At 56.0% G+C, this 14,597-nt stretch overlaps 1 protein-coding gene across 8 annotated transcripts in view; it reads right to left on the minus strand.

Moving 5' to 3' along the window:
- The window catches only part of PTPRU (protein tyrosine phosphatase receptor type U), a 95,621-nt gene extending 81,269 nt beyond the window's left edge, over nucleotides 1–14,352 (minus strand). For 2 of the 8 annotated variants that reach the window (XM_054439300.2, XM_054439291.2), the window contains exon 1: nucleotides 14,146–14,352. In XM_054439300.2, coding sequence (XP_054295275.1) covers nucleotides 14,146–14,218 — 73 coding nt within the window. In that variant the 5' untranslated portion in view covers nucleotides 14,219–14,352. Of the gene's footprint in view, nucleotides 1–12,801; nucleotides 13,014–14,145 lie in introns of those variants that run through there. The other 6 variants (XM_063657836.1, XM_054439309.2, XM_063657837.1 and 3 more) reach the window with 3 other exon arrangements.
- Nucleotides 14,353–14,597: the final 245 nt, after the last annotated feature.

Below are 14,597 nucleotides of genomic sequence, written 5' to 3' on the forward strand. Positions count from 1 at the left end.
CCAGCCCATAGTGGGTGACATCTCTGGGGCCAGGCTCCCCAAGGAGAGCCCCACCCTCACCCCTTCCCCTGGTCCCCTGAGATGGGAATGGGCAGCTAGGAGCCAAGAGCCCCAAAGCCAAGTCCCAGTTCTGCTAGAGACCCAACTCCTGCTGGAGGCCACTAAATCTGACTGAGTTCAGAGCAAGAATGGTAGCAAGGAATCCTTCTTGACTCCATGGACACAGACATGGGCACAGACACGCACATATACACATCAACACCTCTACGAGGGGACTGTGAATTACCATCATGACCGCCTGTGCCGGTGAATCCTCATAGCAACTCAGAAGGTAGGTAGTATTATTTTTGTCTTATTGTTAGTTTATTAGGTACTATTGTTATTCCTAATTTACAGATTAAAACAGGCTCAGAGAGATACAGCTGCTTACTCAAGGCCATACAGCTACAATGTGCAGATGCTCAGACTTAAACCCCCTATCTTTATTCCAGGAGACTGGGCACAAACAAAACAAAGCCTGCCCTTCTGCTGGGCATAACTGTTAATTCAGCTTCATTCACAGGGGATTTTTCCCTGCCAGTACAAAGCAGGTCCCCGACTGGCACTATTAGAGGTACAAGGATGATGAAGACTCTGCCCTGCCCTCAGGGACCTCCTAGTCACAGTAAGGGTGAGGAAGAGGGAATGAGGGAATAATGGAAGAGTCAAGGCCACAAGAGGGGGTCCAGGGGAGGGGGCCAGGTAGAGGGGAAAGGCCTCCTGGAAGAGGCGGCATCTAAGCAGAGCCAAGAAGGATAGGTAGAGATGGGTGGAAGGCATTTGTGGCAAAGGACTCGGGGGAGCAAAGCAAGGCGGTCAATAAACACAGTTTGTCCAGGGCACAGAAAGGAGCCCAGGTTGGCTAAAGCCATGGGAGCTATGACTGGAGGGAGGGGAGGTTGAGGCCAAATCATGGAGGACCCTGAACGCCAGGGTGAGGAGCTGGGCCTCATTTTGAACTGAGAAGCCACAGTAGATGTTTGAGTAGGAAAGTGCCTGGATTCAGATGAGATAAATGATATATCCTATAAGCCATGAGTAGGGCAGGTGGTGTCTCCAGAGAGCACAGCAGGATCCAGAGGGAGCTTGGGACCAAGCCACCAAGGGGTCCAGAGTCAGATGTCAGAAACTGGTGAGGACAGGGGCCTCAAGTCCCCTTCCAGGATGTAAACGGCACATCCTCCAATCACACTCAGAGAGGTGCACAGCACACAACACACATATGCCCTGAGCCCCGCACTCAGTGTTCACACACACTCCCTTTCTGCAGCCTGGGCCAAGCCTGGGGATGCAGTCTCAGACTGGGAACAGGGAGAATGCCTGCCCCTGGGCACCCCATCTCTACGGAGGCCTCCCTGAGAGGGTGAATTGAATCAACCCAAGACCCCCAAGGGCTCCCCCAGCCTCAGTTCAAACTGGCCCAGCTACATTCCTCAGCTAATCTCCCCAATCTGGCAGGCGGTTGCCTGAGCAACCGTCAGCCACAATTTGGGAAGGCAGGGGGATGGTTTAGCCACATCCGGCTGGGCTCGGGATGGGGTGATGTAAGGGGCAGAGCTGCCTCTGGAGGAGTGTGGGAGGGGTCTCCCTGGTGGGAGGGGCTCCACACCTCCACGTGCATGTGTCCACATGCAGGTGCGTGTGTGAGTGTGTGCAGGTGTGCGTGTATGTATGTGTGTGCACACGTGTGCTCATGGCTCTAAGATGACAGGACAGCCTGGTACTGAGTTTCAAGTATTCAAATGGGAGGCGGGAGACCGGGATCTCTTTCCCGCTGAGCCTCTAAGTCCCTTTGTGACCTTGGGCAGGTGACTTGCCCTCTCTGAATCCTTACCTCCTCACCTGTAAAATGAGAGTGGGGACCGCTAAGGTCGGATGACAGGTTGCAGTTGCGTGAGTGTGCACGTGAGCAAGAGTCATCTTGGGGCAGAGGTGCATGAGGGTGGGCATGGGTGTCGGAAAGGGGAGGTCTCCCGGGCAGGCGCTGTGAAGCCGTGGGTGTATAGACGTGCGTTTACAAGCAGAGGTACAGGGCATATTTAGTGGTAAGCCTGCACCTAAGGGGGAGGTGGGTGTGTGCAGTAAGGTAGATGGGAGTTGGGCATACGTGTGTGTGTGTGTGAGTGTGAACACCACAAGCACTGTGCACCACACTTTCCTCACACCAGACAGGGAACAGCACTCCACGCCCAATGCGGCTGCAGCTGTAACCAGTATTTTCTGAAGACACCTGGCAAACAGAGCCTGTTTGTAATGAGACTTTTCTGCCCTTTGGTTTGTCAATAGAACATCCAATTCCCAAGAGTGGTCCCAGGAGAAGCAAAACTTCTCCCAACAGTTTGCAAAGTTAGGGGCTGGGATTTCACCCAAGCCCAGGTACATGCCCAGTTGTGGGTGGGGGAACTCAAATACAACCCCAACAACAACACTGGACTATTTCATCATCCAGGGTTGTACCCCTATTCTCAGCAGCCCAACCCAAGCGTGGAACCAACACTGGCCTCACCCCTGACTTTCTTGCCTAACCCAGCCCCATCCTGGGTTCTCCACCCCAACTACAGCTCCATCTCAGGCCTGTCTAATCCCTACCTCCTCCCTGCCTGAGGTCAAGGACCATCTCTCATGCATCTGAACCCCATCCCAAGCCCTGTGTATAGCCAACAGTGCCTGGACTTATTGACCCCATGATCCCAGCTAGTCTGACCCTCACCAACCACACCCAGCTCTAGGACCATGACTCCAGCCCAGAGGCCTGGCCCAGCCCACCTTGCTACTCTCCTTGCCCAAGTCAACTCATCCAGACCTAGGCCGAGGCTCCCAGAGCTGCCCGAAGAGCCCTGACGAACTGATGGGTCATTAATTGTAGTCAGGGCTGGGAGCAGTATGCCCATTTTCTAATCACCCAGGAGTCACCATAGCTGCAACCAGAAAGATTGCCCAGGGCTGGGCCACAGGGAAAGTTGAGCTAGCACCACCCACAGAGCCAACACACAGCCTGACAATGCCAACATCTTGCCATCTCCACTGAGAGTGGAAGTAAACCAAGTACAGCAGGGGATCTTATGCCAGGCCCACTCCCCACCTCCCTGATCAATATGTGCTGCAAATCCAGAGTTAGCAGTAGAGCTGCCACCCTGGCAGTATGAGGGGAAGGCACAGGCCAGGGCTGGATGCCAGACAGAGGAAAAGGGCCGAATGGAGGACTATGTTGTGCAGTGGTGCAGTGGGCAGAGTTCACAGATCTGCCCTGCAGACACCCTGCGACATATGAAGACAGAGTACAGAGTAGAGGGGCATGAGGCTGTGCACAAACCCGAGCAGTGTGAAGATCTGTACTTCATAAAGGTCCATGGAGAGAGGCCTCTGCTGTGCCACAGTGCAGTGTGTGGAGGGTGCAGTGCAGCAGCTTTGCAGTGTAGACACAGAACACAGTTACACAATGCAGGGAGCAGAGCCCACAGTGTGCACAGGCCTCATTACAGACATCTGGTACAGCATGGCAGAACTGGCCAGGGCCATGATGCAGCATGGGAGTGCCACATCCATCACGGGCATGACCCAGAGCTGCACAAGGCACACCGCGCCACTGCAGTGCATTTAGTGGTACACTGGGCTGGCACCCAGTTCTACGTGATAGGTGTATGGAGGAATGCCAAGATGGTAAGTTTAAGTTCAAGCTTCATGCATTCTCAGGGGAAGGGTGTGTGCCCTGCATAGACATGCAGCACAGGCACACAGAACAACAGAGAGATACAGGGATGGGAAAGGGGCAGTGAGTGAAGAAGAAACTGCTGGGTGCAGCAACCCAGCCTAGAATATAAGCCCAATAAATACAGTCCTGAGGAACAGAGTAGATGCAGACTCGAAGCAGGGGTAGGAAGTGGCACAAAATGGAGTACAATTAAGATGCTGTGTGGAGCTGGGCGCGGTGGCTCACGCCTGTAATCCCAGCACTTTGAGAGGCCGAGGCAGGTGGATCACTTGAGGTCAGAAGTTTGAGACCAGCCTGGCCTACATGGTGAAATCTCATCTCTAGTAAAAATACAAAAATTAGCTGGGTTTGGTGGCACATGCCTGTAATCCCAGCTACTCGGGAGGCGGAGGCAGGAGAATCACTTGAACCCAGGGGGCGGAGGTGGCAGTGAGCCCAGACCGCTCCATTGCACTCCAGCCTGGCCAACAGAGTAAGACTCCATCTTAAAAAAAAAAAAAAAGATGCTGTGTGGAACCAGTGGATTCAATGCAAGGGCTCTGGGTCCCGCAATCTGGTAGAGTGCACACAACCCAACAGTGAACAGGTTCATTGCAGGGTAGAGGCCCTGGGCAGTAATCTTGTGCAGTGCACAAATGCAATGTCAGATACTGTGCAGTGGTGCTGCCTTTGCAAACCCAAGCCAGTCCTGAAGCCCAAGAAAGTGGTCCCAAGCTGTACTATAGGTATAGACTCCCTGAGTCACGTGCAACATGGGGCAGTGAGGACACTCAATGCAAAGATGTTGTTCACGTAGGGCTGACAACAAAAACCTGGAAAAGGACACCAGCCTACAGATACCATGCTGGTAGGACAGTGAAAGGCCAGGACACCATAGGGGCAGCGTTTCAGCAGCAGTGGTGCAGTGCAATGGCTGGGCCATGAGGCACATATCCAGTGCAGCAAAGCATTGCACAGGCACAGAAGTGCTATGTGGGGCAAAGTGCACTGTTGGTACAATGCAACCATGGAATGCAGAGGGGCCGTGCCCAGAAACTCAGGAAAAGTTCACAGTCCTGATGCAATACTGACGTCCATGCAATAGTGCTGTGCAGTACAGAGATGCTGTGTGATGCCAAGATGCGATGTTGTGGTAGCATGCCATCTGTTGGCACGGTGCAGTGCTGCAATGCGAGGAGCTATGCCCAAACCCCAAAGGAGTCCACGTGCCCAATGCAATGTAGACTGCCCAGTGAGGCACTGAGGTGCAGAATATAAATGCTCTGTGATACAAACATGCAATGTGGCCACAGAAAACCATGTGTTGATCTCAGACAGTGGTGCAGTGTGAGGGGCTCCGCCCAGAAACCCAGGAGAATCCACCTTCCCAATGCAACACTGACATCCAGCAGAGTGACACAGTATACAAGAGAGCAGCAAAGACACACACACGGCAGGACCACGGCAGGATGGAGGCATGGTCCAATGGGACAATGCAGAGGCAGAACATGCAGAAACTCAAGAGAATCCACACCCTCGATGCAATGCAGCAATCCCAGTGAAGTAGAGGGCTGAGACACAGGGCAGTGTGAGGAGGCTGGACCCAGGAACCCCAGATAGCACACATCCAGAGCAGTCCAGAGTCTGGCACACTACAACAGTGTTGCTGGGAGGGTCGTGATGCCTCCCTGTGATGCACTGGAGGAGAGGGGAGCTCAGATCCCTGGAAAACCCTCTACCTACAGCTCTGCCCAGCCACACTGGCTCACCCCACAAGTTGGGGGCCGAAATCTCATCTGGCTTGTCTTCCTCCCTCCAACATCTTCTATCCCAGGGACTCTCCAAGGGCAAAGGATGGAGCCACTGCCACCCACAGGATAGGCCATCTAGAATCGAGCACATTGTCTAGGTATTATAACTGAGCAGAGCCCCAGCATGCTGGCAGGAAAACAATGAATTCAAATTCTGCTGGTAAAGCTTTCAGATAATTAAAGTACAGCCCCTGGCCCCCAGCCCAGGGCAGGACAGAGGAGTGATAGAGAGAAAGACCTATTATTGGATTAGGCCCTGGGACAGGGTGGGCAGGAAGTAGGATGAACAAGAGGTTAGGATGTCAGAGACAGCCAGACTCAACCAACCTGGCTAGTCACTCCCCAACCACCATCCCCATCCCCATCACTATTACTCCCTCCCAGGCCTGGACTTCATCAGAAACCAAGAACAAACTTTTCTGGGCACACAGGATGCCCGCATGCATGCACATACACACATCATAACAGTGAACACTTACACAGTGCTTACTATGTGCAGGACCTGTTCTAACCTACATAATCATAACCATAAAACATATCCTCATGACAAATGCATGCAGTGTGTTCTATTATTATCCCCATTCCGCAAATGAGAACACTGCCCAGAGAGGTCAGTAACTTCCCAAAGCATCACACAGCTAGAAGTGGTGGGCTTAGGATTAGAACCCAGATGGTCTGGGCCCTGAACCCATGCTCTTAACCACCACACGCTAGACAAACACATATTGACAGGCATGCACAGCCACAAGTCCACAGGCACACTCCTGTAAACACACATACATACACATTCTGAGCAATGTACTTCCCACTCTCAGCTGAGACTCACCTGTCCTATCCACTAGGTTTCTGATACCTCCCAGTTGTCACCTCTTATCTCCAGCTGTCCCACATCTCCCTGTTCTATCGTCCACCTGTCCCCCAACCCTCAGTTGTTCCCCCAATACCACCTGTCCCTTCACTGTTAGCTGTCCCATCCCCCAGTATATCTTTCCCACCAGTTATCTTCTATCTGCCAGTGGTTCCCCAGGCCTCAGCTGTCACCCACCATAGTGGACATCTGACAATGTGCTGCGGTTTTCCATCCCCTTTTTCCACTAGGCTGGGAGCCCCCGGGGGCTGAGCTGTCACCCCAGCCCCAGCTTTAATCTTGTCGTGTCAAATATCCTCAGCATCTCCCCTTCCTAACAGCCCCATCTCAATCTTTCTCCCCAGCTTCTGCCCTCAAACTCCCAAGCCTCAGCGGCCCTCCAAGCCCCCTTTCTCCTTGTCCCTTCTGAGTCATCACAAGGTCCTGTGGTTTGCATCCTGGGAATCTGCCCAAGACCTCCTGCGTCATCTGGAAGCAGCATCTTCTGAGCTGTCCCCCTCAGGGGTCTTCCCACAGTCATTCTGCAAGCAATGGCAGCCCCCCACCCAGAGCCAGAGGAGGAGGCATAGCCAGCCCACCCATGACTGTGCTGCAGAGCCCCAGCTCCTGCCTTCACCCCTCCAAGCCTTCCCTGTGCACCCAGAGGCATTGAGATGCAGCCACTTAGTGGGCATCTGCCACGTATAGGCCCTGGGGACCACAGATGGCAAAGACACAGCTCAGCCCCTGGGGGCTCCCAGCCTAGTGGAAAAAGGAGACGGAAATCTGCAGCACATCCGCAGCACATCGTCAGACGTCCACTATGGGAGAAATTCGACCAACTGCACCAGGAGAGGGCTGGGAAGGCGTCACTGCATCAGTGACAATGGAGCTGAACTGTGAAGGGTGAACAAGTAGGTAGATCCCCCACCCCCACCGCGAGGTGAGAAGTGGGGAGGGGCACAGTGTGTGCAAAGGTAGAGAGGTGTGAACCAGCATGGCAGGATCCTGGATCAGCAATTTGCCTGGTGATTTGGAGCAGACAGTGGATAGGCAGGAGTTGGGTCAGGGAAGAAAGGCATCATGTGAAGCTGCTTCAGAAAGAAAGGGCTGGTCACGCAGGGCCTCATCTGCTACGCTAGGGTTTCGGTTTTGTCCCATGAGTTCTGGGGAGCCTTCAGCTTGGGACAAAGGAGTGGCAGCATCCTATGTCTGCCTTAGAAGCTTATTCCGGCCACAGGATGCTAGAAGCATTAGAAACCAAAAGCCTGGGCCAGGCCCGGTGGCTCATGCCTGTAATCCCAGTACTTTGGGAGGCCGAGGCAGGCAGGTCATGAGGTCAGGAGATCAAGACCATCCTGGCCAACACAATGAAACCCCATCTCTACTACAAATACAAAAAATTAGCCGAGCGTGGTGGCACACGCCTGTAGTCCCAGCTACTTGGGAGGCTGAGGCTGAAGAATTGCTTGAACCCAGGAGGCAGAGGTTGCAGGGAGCCAAGACAGTGCCCCTGCACTCCAGCCTGGGTGACAGAGTGAGACTCCATCTCAAAAAACAAAAGAAACAGAGAGCGTGATGGCAGGCAGAATAGAGGCCAAAAAAGGCTACCAGGCTACTGCAATAGTCCAGGCAAGATCTAACAAGGCTGCAGAGAAGGGGCCTGGATTGAACAAAACCTTTTGTCAACAGCCACTGCCACTGAGTCACGGTCCATCCAGACCAATTCCCCTCCCAGAGATGCCCAGGCCTCAGTGAAGGTGCTGCAGGCCGCCTCATGCCTCTAGACCAGTGCTGTCTGCAGAACTTTCTGAGAGGATGGCAATGTTCTCTGCCTGCATTAACCAGTACAATGAGAGCCACTAGCAACATGTGACTCTTGAGGACTTGAAATCTGACTAGTGTAAGTGAGGGACTGAATTTTTGTTTTAATTAATTTAAATGTAATAGCCATACAAGACTCAGGAGCCACTGCATTGGAGAACGCAGGTAGAGGACAATTTCCATCACCACAGAAGCTTCCATTAGATAATGCAGCTCTAGGCTGACCGTTGAAAAACAGAACTATCAGGGCCCCTTCCAAGGCTTCTGGCTTTGGAGTCTGAAGAGCGATCAGGAGGCAAGTCCCAGGGAAGGAGCTACCAGAGGTTGAGTTGGGTACAGCCACCAGGACATTCCCACCCAACACATCCACACCCCTCGTGGACACATCCTGGATAATTGGACACCACCATAAGTCCCAAGGGCACCTCCACATCTAAACATACAAATAGACACAAGAGGCCAGGCGCAGTGGCTCACACCTGTAATCCCAACACTTTGGGAGGCCGAAGCAGGTGGATCACCTGAGGTCAGGAGTTCAAGACCAGCCTGGCCAACATGGTGAAACCCCATCTCTACTAAGAATACAAAAATTAGCCAGGCATGGTGCCGGGTGCCTGTAATCCCAGCTACTCGGGAGGCTGAGGCAAGAGAATCGCCTGAACCCAGGAGGCAAAGGTTGCAGTGAGCCGATATCGTGCCATTGCACTCCAGCCTGGGTGACAAAGTGAGACTCCATCTCAGAAAAAAAAAAAGAAGAAAAGGCCATGCGCTGTGGTTCACGCCTGTAATCTCAGCACTTTGGAAGGCCAAGGCAGGCAGATCACAACGTCAGGAGTTCAAGACCAGCCTGACCAAAATGGTGAAACCCAGTCTCTACTAAAAATACAAAAATTAGTCAGGCGTGGTGGCGTGCGCCTGTAATCCCAGCTACTCAGGAGGCTGAGGCAGGAGAATCACTTGAACCTGGGAGACAGAGGTTGCAATGAGCTGAGATCGCGCCACTGCACTCCAGCCTGGGCAACAGAGTGAGACTCTATCTAAAAAAAAAAAAAAAAGAAGAAGAAGAAGAAAAACAAAATAGACACATGGCACCCCACACCCAGACTCACTAACAACTGGATACTTCAATGACTGGGTCCCTGTTGTTTCATATACAGACACCCCCACCCTCAGATACCCGGACACTTGGGGACCCCTACAACCAGACACTCAGGCACCTGGCCAGCCCCATACCTGGACACAACACAGAGACACTCCCCACTTATAAATACCACTAACCTGAGGACTCCCAGACACATGGATACACCCACCTCCAGACCCAGGGATGCTGGGATAGCCTCTGTCTGCACACCCTGATCCTCCCACATGCTGGTACTGGGATGTCCACACCTAGATACTGAGACACCACCCATCCAAATAGCTCTGCACCCAACTCCAGGAATGTGATACTTGGATAGCCAGACACCCTTAGCACCAGGCTCCCCAGGGGTCAAAGCAGCTGGTTACCTCCCTACTCCAAACTCAGATCCTGCCACACCACACGATAACCAGATGGCTAGACACCCTAACAGGTCACATGTGTCCATGCCCCTAGCTACAATCCCTACACACCCCCCACTCTGACTGCCCAGATGCTGGAGTCACATCTGCACACACCTCAGCCAGCCTCCCCAACCCCATCTGCCACGGCCACCACGGGACACAGTTCTCCTCCCTTCCCTCCAGTGCACAAGCGGTCAGAACAGAGGCTGTGACCCCACCCGCCCACCCTAAGATCTAGGACTGAGGACTGAGGGAGGGTCTTCCAGGAAGCTTCCCTCCCTCTCCTAACACAGGGCCCTGCGGTCTCCCTGCCCCCTCCCCAGCCACTCACACAGACTGTTGAGACTCAATGTCTCACTAACTGCCAGGCCCCATCACAAAAGGCTGAGACTGGGGGCTGGAAGGGCCCTGCCAGCTGCCAGGGGTGGGACCAGAGCCTGGGGGAGGGGCTGGCAGGCAGGAGGCCCATTCCCTTCAGTCTCTTGCCAGGGACTTAACCTCCCCAACTCAAAGCTCCCAGATGACACTCTCAACATGGCCTTTTCACAACATAACACCATTCCCCACCCTCCAGGAATTTTCCAGATTCCTGGAGGGAAACCTGGTTCTTCAATCTCTACCTTCAGTGGAATCAGTGCGCCCCCATCTGGCATCTCCACTTCTCAACTTGACCCCGTTAAACTTTATTCTTTCAGGCCATATATATTTATTCAGACCCGGTGGGCCAGGCCTTGTACCTGGCACTAAGATTCAGAAGTAAACTAAAAACCCAGTCTCTGTCCTCAGCTCTCGGTCTGGTAAGGGAGATAGCACTAATAAACTGTAATTACAATAATTACAATGCTATGTAAAAATCCAATTGACCCTCACCCCCCACTTCCTAGGCTAGAACAGGGCATCACTGAGGAAGGCTTCAGGGAGTGGATGGTGCTTAGAGCTGAGAGCCGATCAAGTTGCAGGAGTTCACCAGTGAAGAGCTGGAGTTAGAAAGTTCTGCAGAGAAAGCAAGGCTTGCCCAAAGGCCCAGAGAGGAGACAGCAGGCTGTGGGCATTTGGGTCTTTGGTAAGGTCAGGCTGGCCAGATCATAGGGTGCAAGGGACAGTGACACAAAACAAGATGCAGCTGGACAGGCGGGCAGGAGCTACAGCCAGCAACAGGGCCAAGGGATAAGGACTTCACCCTGAAGGCAATGGGGAGCCTTCAAAGGGTTTTAAACCCTTTGAGTTAAAACGTGTTTTACAAAGATTCCCGGCACCATGAGGGAAAGAGGGAAAGAGGAGGCTGGAGCCTTCCTGCAGGTGAAAGATAGCTGAGGATGGACAGAAGGAGACAGATGAAAGAGTCTCTGAGAGGGCAGACAGGACGTTCCAGGATGCAGGAGGGCAACTAGGAAGAGAAAAGGGGGGAGCGGGAGGAAGGAGGAGCACAAGGTACCCCCTGCAACTCTGGCTAACCCAGTCCTGCATGGAAAGGCCACCCCATATGCCCAGCTTAGCTGATGAAAATCATGGAAGGATAGTGGCCTGTCTCCATCAAGCACAATGCTTGCCCTAGGTTTTTTCTGACACCAGAGCTGGGCAGCAGGCTGTCCAGGAGCTCAGCGTCCCCACCCCGGCCACTGTCACTGCTTCCTGCTAAGTCCCCTCCCCTAGCCCCAGGGAAAAGGGAGGGATGCCCAGACAAGCCTTTATTGCCCAACCTGAAACCACTGGGCAGCCGCTCCCTCATTCCTGCCGTCCACAACTCCTGTGACCAAAGGGACAAAATAGCAAGAACACAGCAGAATAAATAACTACCAGGTTTGCAAGGCTGAGAAGGCATCACACACCGCCCCTACCCGGAAGCTCCGGAGCCATTCAGGGAGCTAGGCTGACTCTGTCAAGATTGGGGACAAGGGGATATCACATCTATTCTACTTGGGCTTCTGAGTTCATCTCTAAGAATAACAAAGGCGGCCAGGAACTTTAGAAGTGAAGTGATTTGCCAGTGGTCACATGAATAGCAAGTAGCAGAGGCAGAATTTGACCCCGGATCCCCCACCTTTAAATCACAGCCTCTGTCTGGGGCTTTGCAATAACTCTCAAATCCATTTTTTGTTCCCTGGCACTCACAGACAGAGCCTTACTTTACAAGGTACTTGGTATCTACCAAAAGTGCCAGACACCATTATCATGATGGCTATGAGGCAGAGGAGGAAACTGAGGCATCAAAAATGGAAGTAACCTGCTCTAGGCCTCACTCCCAAACTTCAGTTCCTGACAGTCCTCCTGCTGGCAGGGCTTGGGGCTTTTGAGTGTTCTTGAAATCAAAGCGATGGTGGTAGGAGCGGGGGTGGGGCGCATACGGAACCCCGAGGGTTGGATTTCACGGTGGGAGGGGGAGGCAAAGTTGCTGCAGGACATGGGGGAGAAGTTGGGGAGGATAGGGTGGGAGGTCGCCTTGGGCGTCCTTTCGGGAACGGGGAGGTCAAAGCTAAAGCTGTGCCCTATGGCCCCGGAGCTGCAGGGCGAGGCCCAAGCGCTGGCCAGTGGCCGGCGCGAACGCGGGAGCCACGGGAGTTCCGGCCCGAGACACCGGAGCCGGCAGCAGGGCCGCGAACGCTATGCCGGGGAGGTCAGTTGTCTGCGGCTGGCGATCGTGAGGAAGCGGCTCCGCTCCGGCAAGTGTCTCGGCTGGGATCCCGCCCCGGGCGTCTCCCGGCTACCCGGAGCCCGCGGAGCAGCCCCGCCGGTGGCGAGGGCGGGGGAGGTCGCCGGGAGCAGGGCCCCGAAACTCCGCGGGAAGGGGCCGCGGTCTAGGATCCCAGGCCTCAGGGTGGGATGTGGGACACGCGCACGCACACACACCCGACACACCGTCCACACTCCGACGAGCACACGGACACACAAACACAGGCTCCGTATACATACATTCAGCTGCGCGAACACACACACGCGCACGCACACCAAAAGACACCAGACTCCGAAACACACCCGGAGAACGCGACCACACAGCAGACAAGCGCGGAGACACACGCTCACACTCACGCTCACACTCAAGCACACACCTGGCGGTCCCGGCCGGCCGAGAGGCCGCACAAAGTTGCGGGCTCCACCGAGGGAGTGTCCCGGGAGGCCCGGGAGGCCCCCGCGCGTCCTGCGCGCCAAGGGAGGGGGCGCCGTCCCCCGGCGGCGAGCCAGGCCCTGCCCGCGCCCCGACGTCGCAGCCCAGCCCGGGGACAGCCCCCGCCCGGCCGCCCGGGGCGCAGCCGCGGCCCGGCCACCTCAGGAGCGCCCGCCGGCCCGGCCCTCCCCTCCCCGCCCGCCGGCCCCTCGCTGGGCCCCCGCTGGCCCGGGCGCCCCGCAGCCCCGGCGCCGCCTCGGATCAGCCGCCCGCCAGCGCCGCGCGGAACTTGCGAAACAACAAACAGTCCGACATGCCCGAGGCGGCGGCCGCGGGCCCGGTCCTCCCCTGAGCCTCGGGCCCTGCCCGACCCGGGCAGCCCAGGGGGCGCCGCCGCGACAACTTGTTCCGGCCCAGCGCGCCACACACGCGCACACGCACACGCGCGCACACACGTCCTGCCACCGCCCCCTCGGGCGGCCCCGGGCCCAGGGCACACTCGCAGCCGCGGCCCAGGCGCGCTCCACAATCGCAACATTCCTGGACGCGCAGCCAGCACACACGGACACATTCGCACACACTCACATCCGTTCCAGACTCGCTCCCACACACGCATTCCCGGCACACTTGGCATTCACTCGGACCCACGCGGCCCCCGGCGGCACACACCACATACCCCAGACACTCCGCACACGTACACAGCGCACGGACACACACGTTCCGGACCCGTTCCCACGCCTTCACACATGCACACGGACCTCAAAAGCACACACGCCACACACGCGTTCCCGGATCCACACTCAGGCGGGATCCAGAGAGCACCCCCGGCCACAGGCATAACACAAACACACAACCCATTCTCAGACACAAAACAAACAGCACTCCCGGCCAGGCATGCAAAATGCAAACAAATGCAACACATTAGCAGATACAACTCCCGCAACACAACCAAACTCAGATGCACACACAACCCACTTGGCCACACAAACACTACACACTGGCAGACCCACAAGACACTCAGCGCACACCCAATGCCTCGATGCACACAACATTCACCCCCAACATACTCGCAGACACACATCACCTTTTCTTGCGCACAGAACTCACGGACACACAACATTCGCAGTCACGCAACACCCCGGGCACACAATCGCCCATCCTACGCTCAGACACACACAGGGAGCACGCTCGTAACGCCCGGTCACTCAACACTCACACTTTCTTCCGAGCTACGCCACGGGCCCCGAGGCTCGCCGGGGCAGGCTTGGTCCGGCCGCCGCGCGCTTACCTGCCGGAGTCTCGGTCTCCGGCGCGCAGAGCTGGAAGGTGAGCGCCAGCACTAGCGCCTGGGCACGGGCCATGGTTGGAGCGCCGCCGCCCGTCCCGGGGCCCGGCGCGGGGGACGCCGCCGCCGGAGCCCGAGCCCAGCCCGAGGCGAGCCGGAGCCCGAGCCGGAGCGGAGCGGCGCGGCGCGGAGCGGGACTGGCGCCGAGTCCAGAGCGGGAGCCGGAGCAAGCGGGGCGCTGACGTCAGGCCCGGCCGCGGGTTCGGCGGTCTCGCGGCGCTCCCTGCTGGCCACGGCGGGTGCTGCAGCGGGTCCGGCCGCCCGCTAGCCCTGGCGCGCCCCTCCCCCGCTCCCGCATCCTCCCCGCCATGAGGCCCCGCGGCTGGGCCTGGACGCCCACGGACGTCTCCATGGACCAGGCACCAACACTGCCAGGAGAGCACGCTCATGGCCCA

Source organism: Pongo pygmaeus, chromosome 1 (genome assembly GCF_028885625.2).
Source record: "Pongo pygmaeus isolate AG05252 chromosome 1, NHGRI_mPonPyg2-v2.0_pri, whole genome shotgun sequence".
In the NCBI taxonomy this organism is placed as follows: Eukaryota; Metazoa; Chordata; class Mammalia; order Primates; family Hominidae; genus Pongo; species Pongo pygmaeus.